Source organism: Muntiacus reevesi, chromosome 13, assembly GCF_963930625.1.
Source record: "Muntiacus reevesi chromosome 13, mMunRee1.1, whole genome shotgun sequence".
NCBI classification, from domain to species: domain Eukaryota; kingdom Metazoa; phylum Chordata; class Mammalia; order Artiodactyla; family Cervidae; genus Muntiacus; species Muntiacus reevesi.
In genome coordinates, this window is record NC_089261.1 from 10,280,115 (window position 1) to 10,307,015 (window position 26,901).

Genomic DNA, 26,901 nt, shown 5'->3' on the forward strand with positions numbered 1-26,901 from the left:
CTGAACCATGAACATGGGATGTTTTTCCATTTATTTAGTTCTTTATTTCTTTCAACAATGCATTAAAGTTTTCAGAGTATAAGGTTTATACTTCTTTTGTTACTTATTTATAAATGTTTTATTCTTTCCAATGTCACTATAAATGGAATTTTTTATTTCATTTTTGAGTTGTTACAAGTGTATAAATATACAATTGATTTTTCTACATTGCTGTTGTAGCCTACAACTTGCTGAACTCATTAGTTCTAATATTTTTTAAGTGGATTTCCTAGGATTTCCTATATGTGAGATCATGTTGTCTATGAGTAGAAATAGTTTTACATTTTCCTTTTCAGTCCAGATGCCTTTTATTTCTTTTTCTTGCCTTATAGCCTTGGTTAGAACCTCTAGTACAGTGTTTAATAGATATGATGAAGAGAACATTCCTGTCTTATTTCTTATCTTGGGGGAAAGCATCCATTCTTTCACCGTTAAGTATGATGTTAGCTGTGGGTTTTTCATAGATGGATGATATTTGAGGAAGTTCCCTTCACTCCTAGTTTGTTAAATGTTTTGGTTTTTTTTTTTAATCATGAAGGGGTGTAGGATTTTGTGAAATGCTTTTTCTGCCTCATCTTAGTCCATTTGGGTTGCAGTAACAAAATATCATAAACTGGACAGTTTATGAACAATGGAAATTTACATAGTTTTGGTGCCTGGAAGTCCAAGATCATGGTGCCAGCGGGTTTGTGTGGTGTCTGGCGAGGGCTTTCCTCCTGCTTCATAGCAAGTGTCTTCTCACAGTGTCCTAACTTGGTGGCAGAGGATTCACAAGCTCTCTGGAGCCTGTTTTCTAAAGACACTCATTCCATTCATGAGGGCTCCACTGTCATGGTCTAAGTACTTCCCAAAGGCCCCACTTCCTAATACCATCATCTTTGGAGGTTAGGATGTCAACATATGAATTTTGGGTGGACACTTCACATTCAGACCACAGCATGAATTTATGGAGATGGTCATGTTTTTAATTTTTTTCTATCAATATGATGTGTTACATTTATTGGTTATTGGATGTTAAGCCACCCTTGCATTGGTGGGATAAACTCACTTGGTCATAGTGTACAATAACCCTCTTCATATATTATTGAATTTATTTTGCTAAAATATTGTTGAGGATTTTTGTATCTATTGTCATAAGAGATCAGAGAAGGCAATGGTACCCCACTCCAGTACTCTTGCCTGGAAAATCCCATGGATGGAGGAGCCTGGTAGGCTGCAGTCCATGGGGTCGTGAAGAGTCGAACATGACTGAGCAGCCTCACTTTCACTTTTCACTTTCATGCATTGGAGAAGGAAATGGCAACCCACTCCAGTGTTCTTGCCTGGAGAATCCCAGGGACGGGAGAGCCTGGTGGGCTGCCGTCTATGGGGTCGCACAGAGTCGGACACGACTGAAGTGACTTAGCAGCAGCAGCAGTCATAAGAGATATTGGTCTGTGGTTGTCTTTCTTGTGTGATTTGTTTGTCATCAGCATAATACTGGACTTATAAAATGAGTTGGGAGGTTTTCTTCCTTCTGTTTTTGGATTTGTGAAGAATTGGAATTAATTTGTTGAACGTTTGGTAGAATTCACCAGGGAAGCCATTCTGGGCTTGAGGTTTTTTCCCCTGGGAAATTTTAAAATTACTGAGTCAATCTTTTTACTTGTTATAAATTTTTCACATTTTCTGTTTTTTTTCCTAAGTGAGTTTTGCTAGTTTGTGGCTGCCTAGGAATATGTGCCTTTCATCTAAGTTCTCGTTTGTTGGAATACAGTTGTTCATAGTATTCATTTATAATACTTCTTATTTCTGTAGAGTTGATAGTAATATCCTCTTTATCATTCCTGATTTTGGTAACTTGAATCTTCTTTCTTTTTTTCTTTTGGTCCATCTAGCTGAAAGTCTGTCGATTTTGTTGATATTTTCCAAGAGCCAACTTTTGGTTTTGTTGATATTTCTCTGTTGATTTTCTATCCTTTTCTCCCCCCACCAGTTTCTACTGGTGAATAACAATTGCTATTTACCAATTGTTTTAAATCACACTGTCATAATATCATTCTTCCTCCTTTCTCTCCTTTCAGATGAAAAGGAGGGGCATAGGAAGCCCTGCACAGTTATAATTATTTATGCAAAGTGTGCAGTTATGGGACTCAGACATAGTTCCCCCCCCACCCCCACCCTGTGGTCAAAAATAGAAAAAAGTTAACAACTTAACATATTTGACTTTGAGTGTATACATAATATCTAGTGGCCCAGAAATTTGAGTGTTACTCCTTAGTCCCAGATGTTGGCTTTGTTCTAGGGTGTGAATTAAAGTAAGTAGTTTCCCCTTTTGCCTGGTAAGTATTGTTAAGCATCTCCTGTGTCCGGCAGCATGCTAACCCTAGTACCTTTCATGTAGTACATAAAACTTGTTGAGTAAGAAAGCATCATCTATAACAGGCATGAAAGATAAGGATGAATTTGCTAAGTCTTTCTTTCTTGCTAAACTTTAGGTAAGTTAATAGTTTTAAGCCACATTACTTTACCAAAAAAAAAAAAGAACAATGATTTAATACAAATTAGAGACTAGGGTGGCAGAAGCGAAGAAGTATAAGATTCAGATCCTGCCCTTTGGACTTCTCTAGTGAGATAAACAGGCCATCCCGCTGGAACAGTCAGGGAACCCCAGGCGGTGGTGTGGGCCCCGTCCTAGGAGACGTGATGGCATTTCATCACCTGAGAGAACCCAGAGGCCTGGAGTTGGTCCTAAGTGAACACATGTTCACTTAGCGGAATGTCTGCAGCCACTTCTATTTTTCCTCAATACCAGTCTGTCTTCACTTCACAGTGGCCGTGATACAGTTAGCAAAACAGGGAGGTCAGGTAGCTGTTGGATAGTGGCTATTTGCCCACAGTCCTGCTTACCTTCCTCTCCTGTGGCTGCAAGTGGCTTGTTCTGGATCTCTCTGGAGGCTGCGCCGCAACTAGCATCGCACATCAACATAAAGCACGTTTTCTAAGCAAGCCGTCTCATGATTTGGGGCTGTGGGAGGTCTTCATTGCTGCACACAGGCTCTTTTTTCTAGTAGTAGGGGCTACTCTTCATTGAGATGCACAGGCTTCTTCTTTCTGTGGCTTCTCTTGTTGGGGAGCAAGGGCTCAGAGTCGTGGTCCTTGGGTTCAGTAGTTGTGGCTCACAGGCTTAGTTGCTCCACAGCACGTGGGATCTTCTGGAGTAGGGATTGAACCCATGTCCCATGCATTGGCAAGCAGATTCCCAACCACTGGACCACCAGAGGAGTCCCCTTAAAGGATTTTATTTTCCAAAAGCCCTACGGAAGTTTCTTGTATCCTTGGAAGAATGTTCAGAGTTGTCTCTGGGAGGCAGCACTGACCCGTTCAGACTGAGCCCTGGACCCCAGTGCAGGTGCCAGAGGGAGGACCAGAATAGGAATGAAGAGTAGAAGCCACATGGATGTTTATCTGTGTCCACACGCGTGCCTGGCGGGTCATGCTCATTGTATGTAGGACCCACGGATGCTGCCATTTCGGGGCACTTGGAGCTCAGCACACAATAACGAGAGTGGTGTTTTGGTGGGAATCCAGCTGGAGAACGTACTTTTATTCTGACCCAAATTATCTTCTGTACTTTCAGTTTTGATTAAAGTCCTTGCACTTCCTGTCCTGGACTTGAGTGCCGAGATGTGCTGGAGAAATCCCCCACGTTCCACACCGCGGGTGGCTGTGTGTCCATGCAAACCCTTAGCCTTATTTAGACTTCGTTTGAGTGCTGTTGTGCTTCGGGTTGTGTTTGATGATCGGAGGCCTGTAGCCAGTGTTTGTTTATGAGGCTCTTAACTTTATAGCAAAAGGAACTCAGTAACTGTCACCTTTATTTATAGCCCCCAGAGTCACATTTCAGTTTGTGCCCATGTGTAAGCATTTGTTTTTCCCAGGTACTGCTGTCTTGAGTGTGCAAATACTATTTTTAATTTCTGTACTTACAGTTAAGCTCTGAAACCCCTTTCCACGTTTCTGTGTAATATATCCAGTTACATAAATGCCGGTGCTTACTTTACAGAACGTGGAGGCCCTGGATCCTCGAGGTCGTACCTTGTTGCATCTTGCTGTTTCTTTGGGACATTTGGAATCTGCCAGAGTCCTGCTCCGACATAAAGCAGATGTGACAAAGGAAAATCGCGAGGGTTGGACAGGCAAGTGTACTAGTGAAATAACATAAAGCCTTCCATTTTGTTTTCTCTCTGAATAAAGGACAGCCTCAGTCCTTACTGTCCTAGAGTCCTCTTTCTCTTGAGCTCTGTCTCTCTGGGGCCTCGGGGCCGGGAAGGAGCTGAGAGCCTCGGAGGCCACTGGCTTGTCTGCAGCACAATGGCCCCGATTGTGTCCTGGGCCAAGCGCCCAGGGTGGAGGGTGCCTCCTCATCCAGAAAGCAGCTCTCAGTGTGCCAGACACGAGTGTGAACACCCGGTTTCCCCTGAGGAACGTGGCCATAACTCCAGCAAATCCATCATGGTGGACGATCAGAAGGAAATGAGAGGCAGTCTGAATCGCCACGTGACGAAGGAGCAGCGGCGGGCTCTGGCTGAGTGCCTGACTGGCCCTTTCTCTGCCTTACTTGTTCGAGCCCCAGCACCATTCGGATGGCTGACGGTGAGGCGGGGAAGGGCTCTGGAAAGGCCGGCACAAAGGTGCTTTCTCATTCGCAGAGTCAGCTTGCAGTTCCCGGGGGACCGTATTCATCCACACCTGAAATCTAGGGCCGTCGGCCTCGGGCGTGTGGACGTGACTGCCGCTGTGGGCAGCACAGCCGTCCTGGAGCGCCTCACCGCAGAGGCGCTTGAATTGGCAGGACGTGTGTCAAAAGACTTGAAGGTAAGGTGTGTTACGTCTCGTCACTTGCAACTTGCTATTCGTGGAGATGAAGAATTGGACTCTCTCATCAAGGCTGCAGTTGCTGGTGGTGATGTCAGTCCACACATCCACAAATCTCTGGGAAGAGAGGACAACAGAAGCCTGGATTCCTCGTTATCTCAGGACTCTGAACACCCCTACAGCCATCCAGTGTTGGTGATTCCAGTGGACTGTATCTCTGGGAATAACACAATTTTGCCTTTTTTTGTAATTCTGTTTGAGCAAGTTGGAAGCTTAGTTAGCTTTCCAACAAGCCAAATTTCTGCATTCGAGTCTTAACTATGTTTAAGTGTTATAGAAACTATAACACTAAAGTAGTGAGTTTTGATTGAGTTGACTGTTTTTGAAAAACTGTTTGGATTTTAATTGTGATGTAGAAATTATAGTAACAAACACTTGGTTTGGTACAGACATTTTTTCTGTACCAAAAGAAAAAATGTGGTGGATAAGCTAAATAAAGGTCATATCTCACCCCACCCCCCAGCTAAAAAAAATTATAGCTGAAAGTAGTATCCTTCTCCAGTGAAATCCTGGGACTTCACTTGTTTTGAGACTCTTGAGACTCCTTTGGACTTTGAGGAGATCAAACCAGTCCATCCTAAAGGAAATCAACCCTGAATATTCATTGGAAGGACTGATGCCGAAGCGCCAATACTTTGGCCACCTGATCGAAAACCCAACTCATTTGGGAAAAACTCTGATGCTGGGAAAGATTGAGGGCAGAAGGAGAAGAGGGTGGCAGAAGATGAGATAGTTGGTAGCATCACTGACTCTATGGACATGAATTTGAGCAAACTCCCAGAGACCCTGAAGGACAGAGGAACCTGGAGTGCTGCAGTCCATGGGATTGTGAAGAGTCAGATAGAACGTAGCAACAAAACAATAACAACACTTGTTCTGCAAGCTCTCCTGCTACTGGTCCCAGTAATGTGGGGTTGACTGAGCAAGAATGCACACAACCTGCCTGCCCATCTCCACAGCTGTGTGATCACACAGTGAAAGCCAACTCTGAAGACACCGTCAGGATTTCAGAGTCAGTAGTAAGAAACAGGGAAAAGGGAATAATGGCAGGTTTGCTCAAGAGGCTGAGAGTACTCTGTTCTCTTCTCAGTCAGGTAGGGGTTAAAGTAAGTAGTGGTGATTATGAAGATTGGGTGGGGCTGGAGCCTCTGTCCCACTTTAAAGAAATCGTTGGCCTTCAATGCAGAGAGATACTTTTCAAGCTGGCTTTGGAATTTGTGAGTAAGTATGAGAATACAGGGTGATCAGATTACATCTTTTTGCCTTCCAGTTTTGCACGAGGCTGTGAGCACCGGCGACCCCGAGATGGTGTACACGGTCCTTCAGCATCGGGACTTCCACAACACGTCCATGGCCCTTGAGGGAGTTCCAGAGTTGCTCCAGAAAATTCTTGAGGTAGCCATAAAAACTGACAGCGCCATCAGTGGAGTTAAATGCTGACACAGCAGCCGCAGGCAAAGTGTGACATCCTTGTGCGCCTCCCCGGACAGTTTTAAGGATTGTGAAAACAATGTATTAAATACCAGATAATGTGATTCCTTGCTTTTGGATCTGTTAAATGTATGATGTCTTTCACAAAGTATGTTTCCAGGTCACTAGACCGACTCTTTTAAATGCTATTTAAAAGTTAGAACTAAAGACAAAATGGACATCAGGCAATTAGTTTGTCTAGCTGCCTGTTTTCTTAACAGTAGCATCCTGAACTCAGGTCATTTTGGAGAAATTGTAATGAACTTCATTACTGTCTAGGGATTGTCAGGGCCTGTTGAGGCTCAGAAGTCTGTGTGCAACTCTCCTTGACACCTCTGTCACTTCTAGCCAGTAGTATTTTGAGACTTCTGATCCATTGCCTGAACTTAGAGTTACTAGCTTTGGGGCAGTTTTTCTGTCTTGTGAGCAAAAGGGTATGGGCTTTGTAACACTTGGAGAAGTTTCTTAAAAGATTTTACTTCTAGGCTCTCAAGATTGTTTTGTTTGTTTTAATATTTATTTATTTGACATCGATGGGTCTTAGTTGCAGCACATGGGCTCTTCAACCTAGCATGCAAGTTTTTTAGTTGCAGCATGGGAACTCTTAGTTGTGGCATGTGGGATCTAGTTCCCTGACCTGGGATCAAACCCCCAGCCTCCTGCATTGAGAGTGCAGAGTCTTAGTCACTAGACCATCAGGGAAGTCCCTCTTGGACTGTTTGGGATGATGGTTACCATTGTTCAGGTAGCCTTTGTCACTTGCAGTAGCTGTCTTATTAGTCAGCCATGTGCAGTATTCCTGAGGCAGCCAGCGGTTCAGTTTTCACATCATTTATTCTCAGTTTAAGCACAGAAGTGAGCTCCCCCAAGTATTTCCAAAGATACTTGCTAGGTAAATCAGCTTCCCACTCTTCTTGAGAAAAATTAACAGCTCTGTTGAGAAAAGGAATAACTTTGCTGTGAGACAATTTGAGCATTCTTCTTAAAAAACTATTAACACTTAAGCTAAATCCTGCCTAAGACATTGATTTTCCACATACTGCACAGAAACCATCCATGAAATATAAGTTGTTGTGTCCATTGATTTTTAAATAGATATGTGTTTGAGTGCACAAAGATCACATAGATTTGTTTTCTTATCTAACTCACTGTAGGAGGAACTAAAAACATCATTTGTCCATTTGACAAAGCAGAAAATGACTTATTTTACCTAGTCACCCCCCATTTTAAAATTCCATGTAAAAGATTTTTTTCTCGCCTGTGTTGATCCATAGCAGTGAACTGCCCTGAATTATACCCTGTGTTGGAGGTTATAGACAGCCCACAAATGTCCTGGTGCTCCATGGCACCAGAGACCATGCCTAATGGCCTGTCTTTCAACAGCATCTCCTCACTGCATGTCCATGTTTCTTTTCCGTTGTCCCTTGGAGTGACTTCACCCATCTTTGGAATCTGGAATTTCTAGCTTTTGTCTTCTTGGGTTTCTCAAGTAGCTCTCCCAGAACTTTCTTTAGGAATTCATGGTGGGTCAGAAGATGATTCTAAACAGGCTTGCTGTGGTGGTGTGAAACCTCAAAAAGCCAGAATCTAGAAGTTTAAGAGGAAAAAGTCTGGAGGGAAGACTCAGCCTCCTGGGGCAGTGATGTCTCACACCCTTCTCCTGGTTTCAGGGTGGTCTGATAAACACCCCCCGTCCCAGCACACGAGCCTTTTGCAGTCAAGCTCCCTGTAGAACAGCTGGGGTCCACGCTTCTTCTTGCTTACACCAGCCTGTGACCCTCACTGCTAGGAACCCAACTGAACCCTTAAATCGGATTTGACTTTTATCTCCCTCCAACCTTGTCGCCTGCAGTTAACTTTATTAACTGTCTAGACGTATTTTATAGTGAGATAAAATAACAGCCTGAATATAAAAATAGGCATTTAGTCTGATGGGTTTGCAATTTATGTTTATTCTTATTTTCTCTGTTCTTTCTCCCTCTCCCTTTTGAACAACCCTATCAATCCTTACTGTGTTTGTGTGTAGCTAACGGTACCAAGGGTAATTTGTTTTATTTTTTAAATTAATTCTTATTGGAGTATAGTCGATTTACAATGTTGTGTTAGTTTCTGATAGCAGGAGTGATTTCTTTTAAACCTTTGTCCTTCAGGCTCCGGATTTTTACGTGCAGATGAAATGGGAATTCACCAGCTGGGGTGAGTGGCTGTGAGCTTGAAATTTATTTAGCTTGAAAATAGGCTTATTTTTCTTTTATGGAAGTTACATATTTATTTTTTAAGTCTAGGAAATGCATAGATGAGAGTAACAGTCGCCCACAGTCCTACTTAAGCACAGTGCTTACTGTTGAAGGTGTGTTCTTTCCACTCTTACCCACTCGCATGGGACTTTTTCTCCCAAGCATTCGTCAATAGAATATAGAGACAATTTTGTCTCCTTCTTTTGTTACCTGTGGCTGACATTTATCCATATTATTCGTTTTTTAAAATGTCACTTTAAAGGGGCTAAAGTCTTTAGTAAGTAGTTTTATCATAATTCCATTACTCATTTCCATATGTAGTTCAATGTGATTCTTTTAAACTTGTTTTTCTAAGGAAGAAGATGAGATGAATATTGGAATAGCTCGTTTTTTAACAAAATGGATGCATTGCTCCAAAATCTTATGTAAGGCAAATTGACTGACAGTAATTTTCCTAGATGTTCTACTTCTGTGTCTTGTAGATCAGTTAATGACAGCTTCCAACTCCCAGAGCCTCAGCTATTTTCACTTCCAGACTTCACTTTCAGGCATGAAGTCATATTTGCCATGAAACATTTAAACGAAGTAAAAAGTGTATGAAAGAAGAGAACTTCAGAGTCTTCTATAAATCTGAGTTCTTTTTAATGAAGATAATCACCCTGACCCCAGGTTTTTGTTAAAAAGCAGCATATTTTAGACATCTGATCTCGTGAATCGTCGGAATGACAGTATAGTGGGTTGAGGCCAGATGGCGAGAGTAGCATGTGTTTTGGATGAGGACGGCCAGATGGACACACACTAGCCCTGATGGCGGTCAATAAGAGGGGTTCATTTGGGACTGAGAACACACTCGAGAAATTGATTTAGCATTTTCTCTGGGCAAGACATAGATCTGCAGTTTTATAAACGGCTCTAGAACTGAAAGTCTGCTTTCATTCTTTAAGAATGACTTCTTGTATCTTAAGCATGGGAGCCAGGCCCAGTTCTGTATGACCGTCGGCATCCTGCCTCTCCTGTCCTTTCAGTAAAATCAGGGTCCTGATTTGTAGGGCCTGACTGTTCTGCCGAGCCCCCAGACTTTTCTCAGTAGTACACATCTCTTCTCCAGTGCCCTTGGTTTCCCGAATATGCCCGAATGATGTCTGTCGCATTTGGAAAAGCGGTGCCAAACTGCGTGTGGATATCACGCTGCTGGGCTTTGAGAACATGAGCTGGATAAGAGGGAGGCGGAGTTTCATCTTTAAAGGAGAAGGTGAGGGGTTTCCCTTGTAGTCGCCACTGCTGTTGCTAAGTTCAGAGTGATTTTTCACCATCAAAATGTGTTCACGTGTGTGTGTGTTCGTGTGTTCGTGTGTGTGTGTGTGAGTGAAAGATGATGCAGCTTAATACACGAAGCTTTGGTTTTGCATCTTCCTTGCACTGTGCTTAGTTATGCCCTTGTTTCCGTTAACAGACAACTGGGCAGAGTTGATGGAAGTCAACCATGATGACAAAGTGGTCACCACTGAACACTTTGACCTTTCCCAGGAAATGGAACGCCTCACTCTGGACCTGATGAAACCTAAAAGCAGGGAGGTTGAGAGGCGGCTCACAAGCCCCGTCATTAACACCAGCCTCGATACTAAAAACATTGCTTTTGAAAGGTATGGATTTAAGTTCTGCATTTTCATGTCTAATCCCATTACTGCCATCTTTATAGCATGTATATATTAATTGGAAACTATGGGTGGATTAGAATTTTTTTTCTACTATGGCGTAAGAAACCCTAGTGGACTTTAAAGTTGATCTCTGCTCCAGCCAAATGGATACCATGGCTAACATCCTCCACCATGTGGCATTTTTATCACACTTTGGTGAAGTCTTGGAGAAACATCTTCATGTTCTTTTATGGGCCCTTTCCTAACAGATTTTACTTGAATTTGATTTTTGTGTTTGGCAGTCCACAAGACTCCCTTGTCCTAAACCATGGAGCTTGGAGTTTCCAGGGCAGAAGTGATCCAGTATCGAATGTGGTTATTAATTGGATTCACACTTGGCATACAGTTCAATGTGGTTCTCCCCCTTGCCCGCCCTCTGCTTCCCCATGAGGCCTAACGGTTTTGAGCAAGAGTCTGGAGGGTTTCAGTTTGATTCCAGACTTTGTCTGGTGCACCCTCTGGGGAGGTCTGTGTGGCGGTTAAGCCAGGTGAGAACACCGACTCTGGGTGTCTTCCCCAGGGGCAGCGCCGAGGCTTCGTGAGGGAGACAGAGGCTGTCACAGCTATTAGGCTGTGAGTTAGGCTGTTAGGCTAACTTAGCTGTTAGGCTAAGAGTTTGTTCCAGAGATCACACTGAACCCAGGGAGTCTCCACGAGCCCTGAGTGTTTGCCTAGGATGTCACATCCCGCTCCCTGTAGACCAAAAAGCCACATCGTCTGAGCCGACACAAACAGTGTTCTCCTGGACTCGGGCTGTCTTCTCTCTTAATGAGTATATGAACTGTTCTGTCTTTTTCTTTTCATCTTTCTTTCCAGTAGAAAATTTATTACTAAAACCAAGAGTCTTCTGTGTAGTCACATGTTAAGACTTAAGTGCCCCTTCCCCTAATTTAGACCAAGCTGTGGAATTAGGGTGCTTGTTGGTAGCAGAAGAGAAAACGTCAGGTATCTGCTGCCTTGGGAGCGACACCCCTGAGGCAGGGTCACTGCCCTTCCGTCAGCCTCTGGGCACCGGTCTCACCAGGTGACAGCCGCTGTCTTCCCAGGACAGTAAGGTTTAGGGGCTGACCATACCTGGAAGGGTCTTGGGAAGACATCTCCAGGCTTGAGCACCTGCCTCTCGCCTGTTTAGGGCTCTGCCCTGAAAGCTGGAAGACGGGAGAGCAAGGGCTGGAGGAACCTGGCGTGACTGGTAGAGCTGCTCCCTCTGCGGCTTTGAGCCAGCGGCTTCCTCTCTGGGTTTCTGTTTCCTTAGCTGAAAGGAGAAAAAGAGTGAATCTTGGGCTGAAATCTCAGATGTCATGAGAGGAGCCACTGTTCCCTCTAGTTCAGCAGCAGAGCTACAGGGTCATTGTTTGGTCCGAAGTGTCATTTACAGAGAGGTGATGGTTACTGGCTGTTACCCAGCGGGTAGACAGGCAATGACTGTGCCTTCTGGTTGTACTGAGTTGTATTTTGTATTCCTGTGGCCTCAGGGTTTTCAGATAGTTTAGGCTAACCCTCCTTTTGCAGCTGACGGAGGGTTGCTGAAAGAGAGTTTTCTGGAAAGCAGCTGCTGTTTTGGTGGGGCTCGGAATGAAATATGTGCTCAGTGAGTTTCTCGTGCTTCGGGCAAGGACTTGAGCCCCTCACAAGGGTGAGGTTTGCTGGTAGAAATAGAAAAGGCGTGCTTGCCTACTTCTTACCCTAGTGAGGTGTGAGCGAGCGTTCAGCTGATTAAATTTAGCAGACGAGGGCCTGATATATTCGGATAGTCTCCTTCCGTTTCTTCTCATCTGTCACTCAGAGCTTGATGTTTGCAAACCTGTACTTTTCCCGTGTTTAGGTTTGGCCTGTGGGTATAGACCCTCTGTTTGCAGTTTGGATTTTTCTCTCGTCTGAAGGGTTCCTGCCCTGCCCACCTCAAATAGAACCCAACCTGTGAGGCAGCCTCCAAGCCCAGCACCAGCTCAGTGCCCTTCGGGGTGTTGGTCTCAGTGGAGACAGGCAGAGGAAAAATGGCCGAAGAAGAGGCTGGGTTTCCTCCTGTCATTTTCAGATACCTTTGCACATACAGTTTATCAAGAAGTTAAAACCAGAATCTTGGGTTTTAAAACAGGATGTAGACGTTGAGTTCAGTAACTAAGCTGTCAGAGAGTGGACATGGGGAAGGCAGTGGAGCAGCTGGGGTGGCGGATGGTGCAGAGGTAGGTGAGTGAGGAGCCTGGCGGTTCCCAGAGGGAAAGCGTGGTTCTGATTTCTCAGCATCCACAAAGGATGCCATGGAGCAGACTGGGTCATCCTTTGGTCCCTCAGAAGACCAGGTGCCAGAAAGCTGTGATTTCTTATGCCAGGATATCGAGTTCTTACTGAGAGACAGGAACTGAGGATCGATCAGTTCCCCCAAAGGAAGATCTGAATTTTCATTGATCACTGACGAAAAGGGGCCTTGGGTTTATTGATCGGTTAGGTGTGGTCCCTAAATGTGTTTCTGGAAAGTGAATTGGAGACAGCTGGCCTGCAGGGTCATCCCTTAGGAGCCCTCTCTTTCCTTGAGTGGGTCACACTGCACTCAGTTTACTTCAGTCGCTCAGTCGTGTCCGACTCTTTGCGACCCCATGGACCACAGCATGCTGGGATTCCCTGTCCATCACCAACTCCTGGAGCTTGCTCAAACTCATGTCCGTTGAGTTGGTGAAACCATCCAACCTTCTCATCCTCTGTCGTGCCCTTCTCCTCCTGCCCTCAATCTTTCCCAGCATCAGGGTCTTTTCCATTAAGTCAGTTTTTCACATCAGGTGGCCAAAGTATTGGAGTTTCAGCTTCAGCATTAGTCCTTCCAATGAATATTCAGGATTGATTTCCTTTAGGATTGACTGGTTTGATCTCCTTGCTGTCCAAGGGACTCTCAAGAATCTTCTCCAACATCACAGTTCAAAAGCATCAATTCTTCAGCACCACAGCTTTCTTTATGGTTCAACTCACATCCATACATAACTACTGGACAACCATACTTTTGACTAGACAGACCTTTGTTGGCAAAATAACATCTCTACTTTTTAATATGCTGTCTAGGTTTGTCATAATTTCTCTTCCAAGGAGCAAGTGTCTGTTAATTTCATGGCTGCAGTCACCATCTGGAGTGATTTTGGAGCCCAAGAAAAGAAAGTCTGTCACTGTTTCCATTGTTTCCCCATCTATTTGCTGTGAAATGATCGGACCAGATGCCATGATCTTAGTTTTTGAATGTTGAGTTTTAAACCAGCTTTTTCACTCTCCTCTTTTACTTTTATAAAGAGGCTCATTAGTTCCTCTTCACTTTCTGTCATAAGGGTGGTGTCATCTGCATATCTGAGGTTATTGGTATTTCTCCCGGCAATCTTGATTCCAGCTTGTGCTTCATCCAGCCCGACATTTTGCATGATGTACTCTGCATTTTAGTTAAACAAACAGGGTGACGGGATACAGCCTTGACATACTCCTTTCCCGATTTAGAACCAGTCTGTTGTTCCATGTCCAGTTCTAACTGTTGCTTCTTGACCTGCATACAGATTTCTCAGGAGGCAGGTAAGGTGGTCAACTATTCTCTTTAAGAATTTTCCACGGTTTGTTATGATCCACACTGTCAGAGGCTTTGGCTTAGTCAATAAAGCAGAAGTAGATGTTTATCTGGAACTCTCTTGCTTTTTCTGTGATCCAGCAGATGTTGACAATTTAATCTCTGGTTCTTGTTCTTCTGCCTTTTCCAAATCCAGCTTGAACATTTGAAAGTTCTCAGTTCACATACTGTTGGCGCCTCACTTGGAGAATTTTGAGCATTACTTTACTAGCGTGTGAGATGAGTGCAATTGTGCGGTAGTTTGAGCATTCTTTGGGATTGCCTTTCTTTGGGACTGGAATGAAAACTGACCTTTTCCAGTCCTGTGGCCACTGCTGAGTTTTCCAGATTTGCTGGCATATTGAGTGCAGCACTTTCACAGAATCATCTTTTAGGATTTGAAATAGCTCAACTGGAATTCCATCACCTTCACTAGCTTTGTTTGTAGTGATGCTTCCTGAGGCCCACCTGACTTCACATTCTAGGATGTCTGGCTCTAGGTTGGTCATCACACCTTCGTGGTTATCTGGGTCATGAAGATCTTTTTTGTACAGTTCTTCTGTGTATTCTTGCCACCACTTCTTAATATCTTCTGCTTCTGTTAGGTCCATATCATTTCTGTCTTTATTGTGCCCATCTTGCATGAAATGTTCCCTTAGTATCTAATTTTCTTGAAGAGATCTCTAGTCTTTCCCATTCTGTTGTTTTCCTCTATTTCTTTGCATTGATCACTGAGGAAGGCTTTCTTATCTCTTCTTGCTGTTCTTTGGAATTCTGCATTCAGATGGGTATATCTTTTCCTTTTCTCCTTTGCCTTTTGCTTCTCTTCTTTTCTCAGTATTTGTAAGGCCTTCTCAGACAGCCACTTTGCCTTCTTGCATTTCTTTCTCTTAGGGATGGTCTTGATCATTGCCTCCTGTACAGTGTCACAAACCTCCATCCATAGTTCTTCAGGCACTCTGTCTATCAGATCTAATCCCTTGAATCTATTTGTCACTTCTACTATATAATTGTAAGGGATTTGATTTAGGTCATACCTGAATGGTCTAGTGGTTTTCCCTACTTTCTTCAATGTAAGTCTGAATTTTGCAATAAGGAGTTTCATGATCTGAGTCACAGGCAGCTCCCGGTCTTGTTTTTGCTGACTGATGTTGCACTAATGGCGGGTAATGAATAGGAAAACCAAGGCTCTGTCCCCTCCTTTCTGTGATGGACTCTAATACACACCTAAAACTCCTTCTCCCCAGCCTGGACTAATTTCTTTGACCAGATCTCACCAGAAGAAAAGCAGGCTGTTTAGAAAAACAGGGTGCAGGTCACCCCCTCCCTGCCACCTGTGGGTGCCCTGTGTCACTCCAGGGTCAGGGCGGGAGGCAGGCCCACGTGCAGCACTCACAGCGGAGCCGGGGATGTGATGTCCTAGACAAAGGGGCCGTCTGGGCGGGGCTCCCCGGGGCGTGGTAGCGTTTCCCAGGGTGCGCTGCCTTGGAAACGATCCACAGCCTCTTGGCTGCTTTTGGTTCCTAAATGCGTTTTTTTCCAGGCATATGTTGAGTGGAGTAATGAGGGGTTCAGGCACTTACCCAAGACTGCAGCTGCTGCTGAAGTGCTGACTGCTTTAAAGCAGCTTCAGCGGAGCTGGACTAGAGGGCTAGGCTAAAACGCAGCTTGAGACTTGGTTCCGCCCACTGCTGCAACAAACCGGAGACAGAGCGCGCCTCCAAGCCTTTTTACTGGTGCGCACGGCTTCTGCAAGCAGCTCCCCACCGTCTTGAGCTCCCGCCCCAGCCGCTTTCTCCTTCCCGAGGAGCAGGATGGCCTGTGCCTCACGGATCTAAGAATTCCTAGACTGAGATACGGCTGCTCAAGGGGCTGGAGCTGCCAACTCTGTCATTGCCCGTGGTCCGGATGACCCCGTAAGGGCTCCCCGACCTAGTGGCGAGCCCTCGGACGCTGGTCATCTGTGCGCACTCCTCCGAGACAGCTGTCCCATGAGCGTCACCACCTTTGTCAGCTCTGCCGGCAGCTTTTGTCACGAAGCCAAGATGGGAGGCTTTCTCTGCCGAGGGGCTGAGGCAAACTGATAAATAACTGCGGGAGGGGGTGCGGGGGAGCTGCTAGAGCCATCTGTCATTAACAACATCCTTCCGTGGACAGAGGGACCCTAATTTCCAAGTGTCCTTCGCTCACTTAAGCTGGGGGAAGAAAACCTGTAAAGGCTGCAGGGATGAATCTGAATGGCATATTGTACATGTGGAAATTTGTGGTGTTCACTTTTTATCAGAACTAAATCCGGATTCTGGGGCTGGAGGACAGATAAAGCAGAAGTTGTTAATGGTTACGAAGCAAAGGTAAAAGGACACTCTTAAAATAAGATTTCATTCGGCTCTTTAGCTTCTATGCAAATGAGGGGTCTGTTCAGACTTTGTCATGCATCTGTGCTGAGGAGGTGCTCTGGGGAATAAGTTCTGTCTAGCGTGTCTCTTCCTTGGACTTGTATCTTATTTGACTCGCAGAAGGGGAGCTAGCGCATCCCACGGAGGTCTCTAGTTAGGCCGCAGAGAAACTGCTGTAGGGAAATCAGCCCCAGCATCAGCTGTCCTGATGGGGCGACAGTTTTTTTCTTTAAAAACAAAACGAAAAGAAAGGACTAGACTTAACATTAACATGCTTGTTCATTTTTTTTTTTTTTCTTTTTTAATCACCTGAGTAGGTTTAAAAAATATATATTGCAAAATAGCTTTTAGGAGTCTCCCAGCATTCTTAGTCAACCTCACTAAAGCAGCCGGCTCCCAGCCCACTCACATGACGTCAGTGAATCTGGAACACAGCTGTCAGAGTGGAGACAGTCGCTCGAGTCACCTGGCATTTTGTCACCGGGAAGCCGTCTCCTGGCCCCTCGCTAGGCCTGCAGTGCGGCAGGGGTTGATGGCTCACAGCCACACTGCCAGGAGCGGCAGGGTCCTCTGGGGGCCTCTGAGTGAGCGAGGAAGGCTTACGTCTCGCTCAGCGAGGTTCACTCAGAAGTGCTGCGTGTGTTCCTTCCCTGAATCTTTGAACACTGGGAATCCGGTGTTAGGCGTCCTCAGCTAATTCTCTGTGAACCAGACCGTTTGACTTTCCAGACCCCAGTATTCCTCAGTCAACCTTGAAAACAGAGCATTGACCCTGGCAGTTAAAATAATTTGGGGTCAATCAATGGAACACCTTTTAAACAGTGACTTGCTGGTTTTCTCTAGATCTTACTGGTGTAGAGAACCTTGTGTTCCTTCCGTTTTCCTTCTGCCCCAGCAGATGGCTGTCCAGGTCAGTCTCGGTATAAGATTACCAAAAATCAGTCCAAGGACACGATGCAGGTTCAGTTCCCTTAGGAGAGGTTCAGCTGGGAGGCCACACTGCAGGCCCCTCTTTGAGAGGGTTTGGCAACACAGAGGGCAAGTAGGCAGGAGCAGCCTGTCCCTGTCAGCTCCTCAGGGGTGATGAAGGATGTCAGGGATGCATAGTAACTACTGAGGCACTTCTAAGTTGGTAGCTGTTGTATTCTCTCTGAAAAGTCCTAATGAATGTTTAACCATTTCTCATTTTTATTTTGCTGGATTTTTTTTTTTTTTTTGGCTTGTTTTGTTTTGGCTTCAGCATTCTTGCTCTTGCTGTTGCTTATCTGTTGAATTTTGATTCCCCATGTCACTGTTTCCTTTTGCACACACCTCTCAAGGTTTACACGGTGAACAATGTGAGTGTGATCACCAAAATACGGACAGAACATCTGACCGAGGAGGAAAAAAAAAGATACAAAGGTAATCTCTTCCCTTCTCCCCGCCCCCCACCCACCCCGTTTCTAGCCTAGAGCACACATTTGTCGGCTCTGTTAAACTCGGGGGTCAGTGTGATGGGGTCATGCCAATCTGAATTTCCTCCTTACAAATTTCTCCCTAGTCTGACTCACTCCTGGCGGCACCTCCCTGTAGTTGGCATCAGCTGTAATTAAAGCCATTCACAAGACCTTGCTGATGTTTTATGAAGAACAGTTGTTGAATTCAAGTCGAAAAAGTAAAGATATTGAAGAGTATTTATCACTGAAGTGAGTTAGTGCAAAGCATCACGGTGGGAGATTCAGACAGGGCTTGGGCTCTGAACCAAAACGTGGCCAGCATGTGGCCGCCTTATCTCAGCTCGCTGAGGCTGGTAGGGCCTTGTGAGGTTACCTGTCCACTCTGTGCCGTGGTCACCTCAGCTACCAGACCTGCCTTAAGAGTCACTGCGAGGATGAGATGAGTTGTTGCACGTTGGAGACCAGGGCCTGCAGCACGTGGGAAGCCTGCAGTCACTGTTAACTCCCTCCCCCACTGCTGTCGCCTTTAGTCCAGTCTGACAAATGAGGGAGCTAAGGCCTCAGTCACACAAGAGGTGACCCTCAAGGTGCAGCTGGAATCAGATCTGGCTCATTCCTAAGTCTAAACTCTTTGTAGTAATTCTGATTGAATTCTTAAAACTCTGTTCATCGAGCTTAGGGACCTTAATAAAAGTATCATAGAAATACTCAAGTCACTCAATCGTATCTGACTCTCTGCAACCCCATGAACCCCACCAGGCTCCTCTGTGGTATTTCCCAGGCAAGAATACTGGAGTAGGTTGCCATTTCCTCCTCCAGGGAATCTTTCTGACCCAGGGATCAAACCCAGGTCTCCTGCACTGGCAGGCGATTCTTTACCACTGAGCGACCTGGGAAGTCCCCAGAAAGAGTGTTAGCTGATGGTTATTAGAGATGATTTTATTGGCCTGTTCATGGATGGATTTCCTAATGCATAATAGAGAAACATGAAGGTAGAACGGGAATCCTTTTCTATAATCATAAGTAAAGTCAAATAAACTTTCCCCCCTCTGTAGCCGACAGGAACCCACTGGAATCACTGCTTGGGACTGTGGAACACCAGTTTGGTGCTCAAGGGGTAAGTCAAAACGTGATTTCCAGCATGGTTTAACAGGAGATGACTTTTCTGTGCTTCTGGTGGCATTTCCTGCATCCTGAGCAGGCCACTTAATTTGAAAAGGCTTAAGAGCTGGAATCAGAGATGTTCTTTTGGAAGAGAATAAGATGAGTAAGCCTTGGAAAATAAAAGATTTTTAGAGGCAGATAGTGATCATAGAATCAGGTGCTTTCTCTCGTATCTGTTTTAAACTAGGACCTCTCTATAAAAATGGAACCAGAAAAAAAAAAGGATTCGAGACTTTATATTTTAATAGAGCTCCTTAATAAACATTTCCTGACTCATTCCTCACAATAACCGTTTGAAATTTGCTGCCGCGGATGTCACTGAGGGTCTGAAAAATGAAGTGACCTTTCCAGTGTCATAGGCTAGAGAAGGACAGAGCTGGAACCTGATCTTCAAATCTTCAGATCCCATGAACTGTAGCCCACCAGGCTCCTCCATCCATGGGATTTTCCAGGCAAGAATACTGAAGTGGGTTGCCATTTCCCTCTCCAGGGGATCTTCCTGACCCAGAGATTGAACCCTGGGTTCAGTCTGAAGATATGCTTTCAGATATTTCTGCCTATATCTCTTTTCTTTTTCATTTCTCTAATCAGGAGGTAAAAAGGCAGAGGAGATTGGAGAAACGATTTGAAATGGAGAAATCCATTAGGCTTGGCCATGTAGTTTGGTAATAGGTTTGTAGGTGTTCTGTGCAGTAACTTAGTTAAAAAAAAAAAAAAGTTAATGACCAGAACTTCCTGCTCTGTAGCTGGTTAACACAGCCACCTCAGAGGCTGGGTGCCATAGACTCCACTTGCCAGCAGCGTTGGCATTTCTGACTCCCCTGAGTTCTGGCTCGGCAGGACCTCACGACAGAGTGCGCCACGGCCCACAACCCCACAGCCATCACGCCTGACGAGTACTTCAACGAGGAGTTTGATCTGAAAGACAGGGACATCGGAAGACCAAAGGAGCTGACGATTAGGACGCAAAAGTAAGAGGGACTCAGCGGTCATTTTCAACTTACAGATTCTTATTTGTTTGAGAAGTTGTGCTGTTTCCCATGTCATGGTTCTTCTTCCAGCCCCTCCCTTGAAAAATAATTTCAAATCACTGGGATTTCCCTGGCAGTCTTTTGGTTAATAAGACTTCTTGCCCTGCCACTTCATGGGGCACAAGTTCCCCTGGTTGGGGAATTGAGATCCTGCATTCCGAGTGACCCCCCCCAAAAAAATTAAAATCACTTTATCTGATGAAAGGTGACAGTAAATTTCCTGTCTTATTATTAGCCCTTCTCCAAATAGAATATAGACTGGATATAAGAATTCCTTTTTTAACTGCCAACAAGCCTCAGCTGGTCAAACGAAATGGTTTCCCCCAGCTACCAGTACTTTCTGCTTGCTATCGATTAAGGCTTGTGGTGCAGGTCGTTTGCCTCCAGTTGCCCTGATTTCGGGGTGATGCAAGTTCTCTGTGGCTCTCGTCCCTTCCCAGCTCTGACGCAGGGGGTGTGAGATAACTGGGGAGACCGGGGCATGGGGAAGCAGGCACTGTCTAGGCTACTGCAGGGGAATCACACAGCCCCCCCATCTCGGGGAGCCGGCCTTGGTCGGTCTCATCTCACGCAATCCGGCAGGTTTAAAGCAACGCTATGGATGTGTGAGGAGTTCCCGCTGTCCCTGGTGGAGCAGGTGGTCCCCATCATTGACCTGATGGCCCGCACCAGTGCACATTTTGCCCGGCTGAGAGACTTCATCAAACTGGAGTTCCCGCCCGGATTTCCCATCAAAATAGGTACCATTCAGTCAAGCAGAGGAGCACCCGACAAGGGACCTAACGGGAAAGGGCAGACTTGCCTCGAGTTCAGTGTGATTTACAGAAGTGTCCTGGTTCTTAGTTCATTTTGCACATCAAAATTAGGAATTTCCCCCAGCCATCAGTGCTATTTACAGATGATGCTGACAGATGAAAAAGGCATTAAAAGGGGACACATGCCTTATTTTAAGATCAAACCTTACTGAAGTGAAACTTCAAATTAGACTTACTATTTGAAGAAGACAGTTGACACTAAGATCCTTTGATACATTAATATGTTTTAGGGCTTGAATTAGTGCACATGATACCACATATAATACATAATTGCTTGTGAAGAATTTACATTTTGGATAGTTGTATATTCATGACACTTGAATCCTGGCTCGATCACTTCCTGTGATCTAGAAGTTGCTTAACCTCTCTGAATCTCAGTCTTCCTATCTGAATATTGGGAGAGGGTTGTTATGATTAAATGAAATCATACTTATAGAAAGTACTTAGCATGGTACCAGCATAGTAAGGGCTCAGTAAGTGGTGGCTGTTATTCTTCTGGATAAAGTTTATTTATAAAAGCTTTTATTTTGTTAGAAATTCCCTTGTTTCATGTCTTAAATGCACGGATTACATTTGGAAATGTTAATGGCTGTAGCACTGCTGAAGAAACTGTATCTCAACATGTGGAAGGGACCCAGCCTGATTCAGGTAAAAAAAAAAAAGTTGGATTTTGTGATTTTAAAAAAATTCATATATTTAATCATTATACTGATTATTCAATTTGAAATTAGAGTATCTTATGAAGTTGATTTCTGTCCTGAAGGAAAATTTTAGATTTAGTTTCAATTAAACAAAACAAAAAATTTGTAGGAATGTATGAATATGACCCCTCGAATTAAAAAGACAGCCTATCTTAAAAAACACCTTTACTGAGGTGTGACATGTAATCACATCCTCCCATTTTAAATGTGACCGTTCATTGCATTTTGACAAATGTATACAAACCCATATAACCATCACCACAGGCAAGATACAGAACATTTCCATTAACCCCCCAAATTTCCTCAGGCTCCTTTGCCATCAGTCCCATTCAGATGTTGGATGCTGTTGTAAATGGATTTGTTTCTTAGTTTTATTTTCCAGTTTACTCACTTATAATATATTGAAACTTAATTGGATTTTTTTCAGTTTCTTTTTCCTTTTTTATTTTTTTCATTTTCTTTTTTGAGTTTCTTTTTTATTATGGTACAATAGTGTGGTGTGTCTTAGGCTAGTTGAAGGATTTGCAGGCCTTTGTTTTTATTATTATCACTTTTGAGTTTACAGGTGTGTTATATACTCTTTTATATGTTTACTGTTTTTCATAATAAAGGAAAAGATAAAGACATTGGTGTGATTGTGTGTATATCCACACACACACACATCACACTCCTCAGGACACACAAGTAAACACTGGTTACCTCTGGCATTTGGAAATAGGAGACAGGGTGTAGGGAGAGAGATCTTCACTTTTAATTTTGCAGTCTTGTGTTGTTGTTGTTGTTGTTTTTTTGGTGAATATGCATTATATTACTAAAAAAAAAAGTCGAGGCACAAAGGAAAAAAAACAAAACAGTATTCTGGTACTTTTCCCTGTCGAGGTTATTCTTCTTCGAAATCTCTCTCACCTAGCAGCAAATATTAATCATTTTAATTTAAAAAATTTTTATAAGAGTTGAAGTGGAAATTTATTCTGCTAACTCAGGCACTGGACTGCCACCTTCTGTGTTGCAGCTTCCCCTCTCACAAACTTCGAGGTTGATCAGTCTGTGTTTGAAATCCCTGAGTCTTACCATGTCCAAGACAACGGCAGAAATGTGCATCTGCAGGATGAAGATTACGAGATAATGCAGTTTGCCATCCAGCAGAGCTTACTGGAGTCCAGCCGAAGCCAGGTACATGTATCAGGGCAGGGCTGGGAAGGTTTTACCCTCCCGTTTGGCCTGTCTTTGGTTCTAAATGAAAAGTTTGGCATATTTGTGGTATTTACCTAGATTATATTTTATGTCCCTGGTCTTTTATGAAAGCTTCTTATAGAAGACCATGTGCATAGCCCCAGTCAGCATCATTTACAGGATGTTCCCTGCCAGACTTGGTGGCTTCCTGCTCTACAAGAGTGGGATCTGCTTCTGCCCTTTGGTGTGGTTCTGGGCTCCTGCTATCCACTGGTTTCCTTACATCATTCATCCAGCAGAGGTTTGTACAGTGCCTCCTTTGTGCCAGACTTGTGCCAGGTGCTGGGAGGTTCCGTGGTGAAGCAGCCCCAGCGCCTGCCTTCATGAAGCCAGTAAGCTTTGTGAATGGTGCCCACACTCCAATGTCCTCCCAGCCGAGGTTTTTCACATTCTTGCTTTTTCTGGAGTCTCAGAGCTTGGTAGCATGAGCCCCGCCTCACATGGACCCATTCTTAGAGCCATTTTGTTTTCTGAGGCTGCTGGGCCAAGGGCCAGACCCCAGTGCTGGCATGTTCCCCTGAGAGGCTTCTCTCCCCTCACTCGCACTGTCAATCCAGTGTGCTTTTCCTTTCCCCATTCTAAGTGAGCTTATTTTTCCAACAGCTACATCAACCTTGACCATACATTTTGAAAAGAGGAGTAGCCAAAGGTGACCAATAATGAGTTACGTATTCTGGTCTTGCTCTAGAATTACTTGCTTTATTCATTTAAACTTTGCCTAAGGTTGAGTAGTTTTTAATAGATTGGTTTGATATCAAGTAAGAGAAACTGGTAGCTGTCATTCAGGGTATCGGACCCTATACTACCTGATGTTTGGGTGTTACTTTAGAGATAATCCCAGTCCCTGTTAGTTTTTCACCCAGCACCGATGATAATGGACTTGAAATATTGTTAATCTTGTTCTTTCTGCTTTCATTTTGTTGTCAGTACAACACTTTATTCCTTCTAAGGGGTATTCACATGCATCTGTTTGTCTTTCCTAGGAGCTTTCAGGACCAGCTTCTAATGGAGGGATCAGCCAGGCACATGCCTATGATGCCCAGTATGAAAGGTGATTGACATGACTCTTGATTAACCCGAGGTTGGTACAGGTGCATAGGACACGCAGCAGCAGGCCTGGTGGGAGAGACTTGATAAAATGTTGATTCTCCTTCCTTTGTGGCAGTTCCTCATTGAATTAGCTCTAAGCTCGTGGTGGCTGAGCTTCCAGGAACTGGTGATAGAATTGCTGACCAGTTCCTCACCAGTGTCATGGGCAGAAAGGCACCCTGTAATTGTTTTCTGATCTGCGAAGAATGTAACATGATCACAGAAGGGCTGAGTTGCCCTTAGTGGGAAGTTTATACAATTTCCCCCACTGGGGATCAAAGCCACGCCCTTGGCAATGAAATTCGGAGTCCTAACCACCAGACCACTGGGAAGTTGCCAGATTATCGGTTTGAGGAGGGGTTTAACTGGAAAGACTCATTTTATGGAACATCTTCCTATAGTCTGGGCACATATGAAAACCTGTTGAAGAAGTTGGGATTTGCTTTAAAATAGATCCAAGTTCAATTCTTAGCCCTGCCCTTAGAGGCTGGGTGATCTCGGGCAGGTGTGTACCAGCACCCAGCACCTGCACCCCCAGTTAGGTGAGATTGATGGCCTCATGCATACTGAGCGGACAGGAAGCGCCTGGCATGGCGGGCACTGGGTCCCGGGTTAAGAAACATGGGTGCTGCTGACCCACGGGGGTGACTGTTTCTTCCCCTCTGTGGTTCTAACGCAGGGCCATCCAGGAGAGCCTCCTCAGCAGCTCCGAAGGCCTGGGCTCCAGCACCTCCAGTGAGACCAGCCGCTTTGACAGCGACCTGCAGCTAGCCATGGAGCTCTCCGCCAAAGAGCTGGAGGAGCGCGAGCTGCGGCTGCGCGAGGAGGAGGCGGAGCTGCAGCAAGTCCTCCAGCTGTCACTCACCGAGAAATAGGCCCGCCTGCCTCCCGCCCCCTGTCTGCGCTCCAGGTGGACGGACTGCGCCTGCGCGGGACTGCACCTTACTCGGGTGCAGCAGAAGGCGGCTGTCTCCTGCTTTCTGCAGAGGTGCAGGACCGCGGCTTCTCCGGGCCCACCCGCCACGCTCCCCGGTTAACGGGCTGGGGTCCCGCAGCCCCCGCGCTCCAGGCATCAGGGGAGGAGAGCATCGTCACTTTCCATTAGCTCTGTTGGCTTGCAGGTCACGTTTTTTACTTACCAGCTTTAGATACAATCCCAGTCCCTCCTCCCACTTCCCCTCCCCCCAGGTTTGTAGATTAATTTTTATCGAGGAGTGATGACGAGTTCTTGCAGAGTCGGGTGCTTTTATAGAGGAGAGCAGCAGCCTTTGCAGAGCGTGGTGTATGAGGACCTAGGAGACACTTCTTTACAGTTCACCAAAGAAATGGATCACCTGTGCCGATCTGCTCTTTAATTTTTACCTTTGTACAGGGTTTCCAGGGCACCCTCACTGTTCCTAAGCCACCCCCACCTTATTCCACCCCTCCCGCCACAGCTGAAGAGGAGATAAGTACAGGATCTATTTTAGATTTAGGGTTAACTATTTGCATCAAATTAAGATACACAGATGACAACGGATGTTGCCTTAGCCTTAAAAATTACTGATAGTTTCAAACCACCTCCACTTCTTGTTGAGGAGGGGTCTGATTTGAATTTGTAAAGGCAGTTCCTTTGAGAGCAGGATCCTCCAGGCTAAACCCAAGGCAGCTAACCCTGACCCTGAAGGAGCAGCTAGGACAGCCCGAGGCTTGTTCTCAAAGTGGGCAGGCTGGCCAAAGGATCACCAAAGCAGGGGTGTGTTCCATGCCTTCTCTGGTGAGAGGTCTCCACCCAGAGGCCTCGGAAGACCCCACCACGTGCCCTGGGCACACTGGAGAGGAAGGGGTGGGCTTGAAATGAGCAAGGGAGCTACAGACAGAACTCAGTGGCTCTGTACTCAAAAGGGAAAATGGTGAACCCATGTTGCTTTTTAGAGTTCAAATCAACATCTTTCTGGATAAATATATTTTTTAACAGAATCTTTTTATTATTTTTAAAAGAGATAAAAACGACTGCTCCCATCCGTAGCAATACAAGGTTATACATTTTAACCAGATTTTCTCAGGCCCTTTTTGGGATACCTTTAGTAGTTAACTATTTTGTCTAACCCTGTAAATAACCATCGCACAACATAAGAGGACCCTGGGGAATGCGGCCGAGGGCACCGTCACTCCAGCCCAGCCCAGGGGTTCATTCCCACAGGCTGCACTGAAGTCCCCCAGTTAACAGCACGCTCCTCTGTTCTGCGTCCGCTTCCTACCTGTTGTGCTGCTTTGCGGATGGGAAGGGAAGCCGAAACCCCCGTTCCAGTAAACGGCCGTGTATACAGTTAACTGTTGCCAGCGAAACGTGCCTGGTCACAAAGAACTGGGCTTTTGATTCCATGTGACCATTCTGCCTTTCTCATCATGGCCTGACCAAAATTCCTTCTCCACACGAGGCCAGTATATGCAGCATCACATGTGTCTCAGACACACAGCCTGGCGTTTTGTTTACTTAGCCTTTACCTCCAGCAAAGATGAGTTTTGGGAATGGCTGCATTTACGCCATGTGTTTACTCACCGAGGTGAACAGAGGTAATTTCTGTGTTTGCATTCCATTGTTCTGCTTCCCCACGTCTTTGACTTTCTCCCCAGGAAGTCAGTTAAAAAGGGACTGAGCCTTGTGTCACCATCACAGCATTTTCCATATATGTGTTCACTCTCAAAATACAAATAAAGACAGCTTCCTTAGAGGGTGCTCGTACACTACTCTGAATGCTTTCGAGTCTTTTTTTTTCCTCCCTCCACATTTTTCTAGTCCCCTCCTGTTGTGTGTGTTATTGGAACATTAGAACGCCTCCCAGTCCTCAGTTGTGTGTGACTAAGGTTTCCTCACAAATGCAGATGACCTCAAAGAAGATGAGTTGAACTATGGCAATTTCAAATGACTGCGGTGCCTTGAATGATGGAGTTAGCCTTCCCAGGTGGCGCTAGTGGTAAAGAAGCCCTCTGCCTGCCATGACTGACAGAGTTTAAAGTCCAAGTTAGACCCATGTCCAGATCTCTGTTCATTTCCAAGGCAAACCATGCAATATCACAGTAATCCCAAGTCTGTGCCCCAACCAGTAATGAAGCTGA

General features: G+C 45.1%; 1 protein-coding gene and 1 pseudogene across 1 annotated transcript in view; both read left to right on the forward strand.

The window, feature by feature from the left end:
• ANKRD13A (ankyrin repeat domain 13A) overlaps positions 1 to 26,532 on the forward strand; it is a 34,765-nt gene extending 8,233 nt beyond the window's left edge. Inside the window, exons 2-15 of the mRNA XM_065904151.1 lie at positions 4,085 to 4,217; positions 6,227 to 6,351; positions 8,577 to 8,622; positions 9,772 to 9,915; positions 10,117 to 10,306; positions 16,222 to 16,288; positions 17,653 to 17,734; positions 18,825 to 18,886; positions 19,774 to 19,904; positions 20,547 to 20,704; positions 21,314 to 21,427; positions 22,493 to 22,653; positions 23,697 to 23,764; positions 24,482 to 26,532. Coding sequence (XP_065760223.1) covers positions 4,085 to 4,217; positions 6,227 to 6,351; positions 8,577 to 8,622; positions 9,772 to 9,915; positions 10,117 to 10,306; positions 16,222 to 16,288; positions 17,653 to 17,734; positions 18,825 to 18,886; positions 19,774 to 19,904; positions 20,547 to 20,704; positions 21,314 to 21,427; positions 22,493 to 22,653; positions 23,697 to 23,764; positions 24,482 to 24,677 — 1,677 coding nt within the window. The 3' untranslated portion in view covers positions 24,678 to 26,532. The remainder of the gene's footprint in view (positions 1 to 4,084; positions 4,218 to 6,226; positions 6,352 to 8,576; positions 8,623 to 9,771; positions 9,916 to 10,116; positions 10,307 to 16,221; positions 16,289 to 17,652; positions 17,735 to 18,824; positions 18,887 to 19,773; positions 19,905 to 20,546; positions 20,705 to 21,313; positions 21,428 to 22,492; positions 22,654 to 23,696; positions 23,765 to 24,481) is intronic.
• LOC136145994 (histone H2A.Z pseudogene) lies at positions 4,665 to 5,066 on the forward strand (annotated as a pseudogene).
• Positions 26,533 to 26,901: the final 369 nt, after the last annotated feature.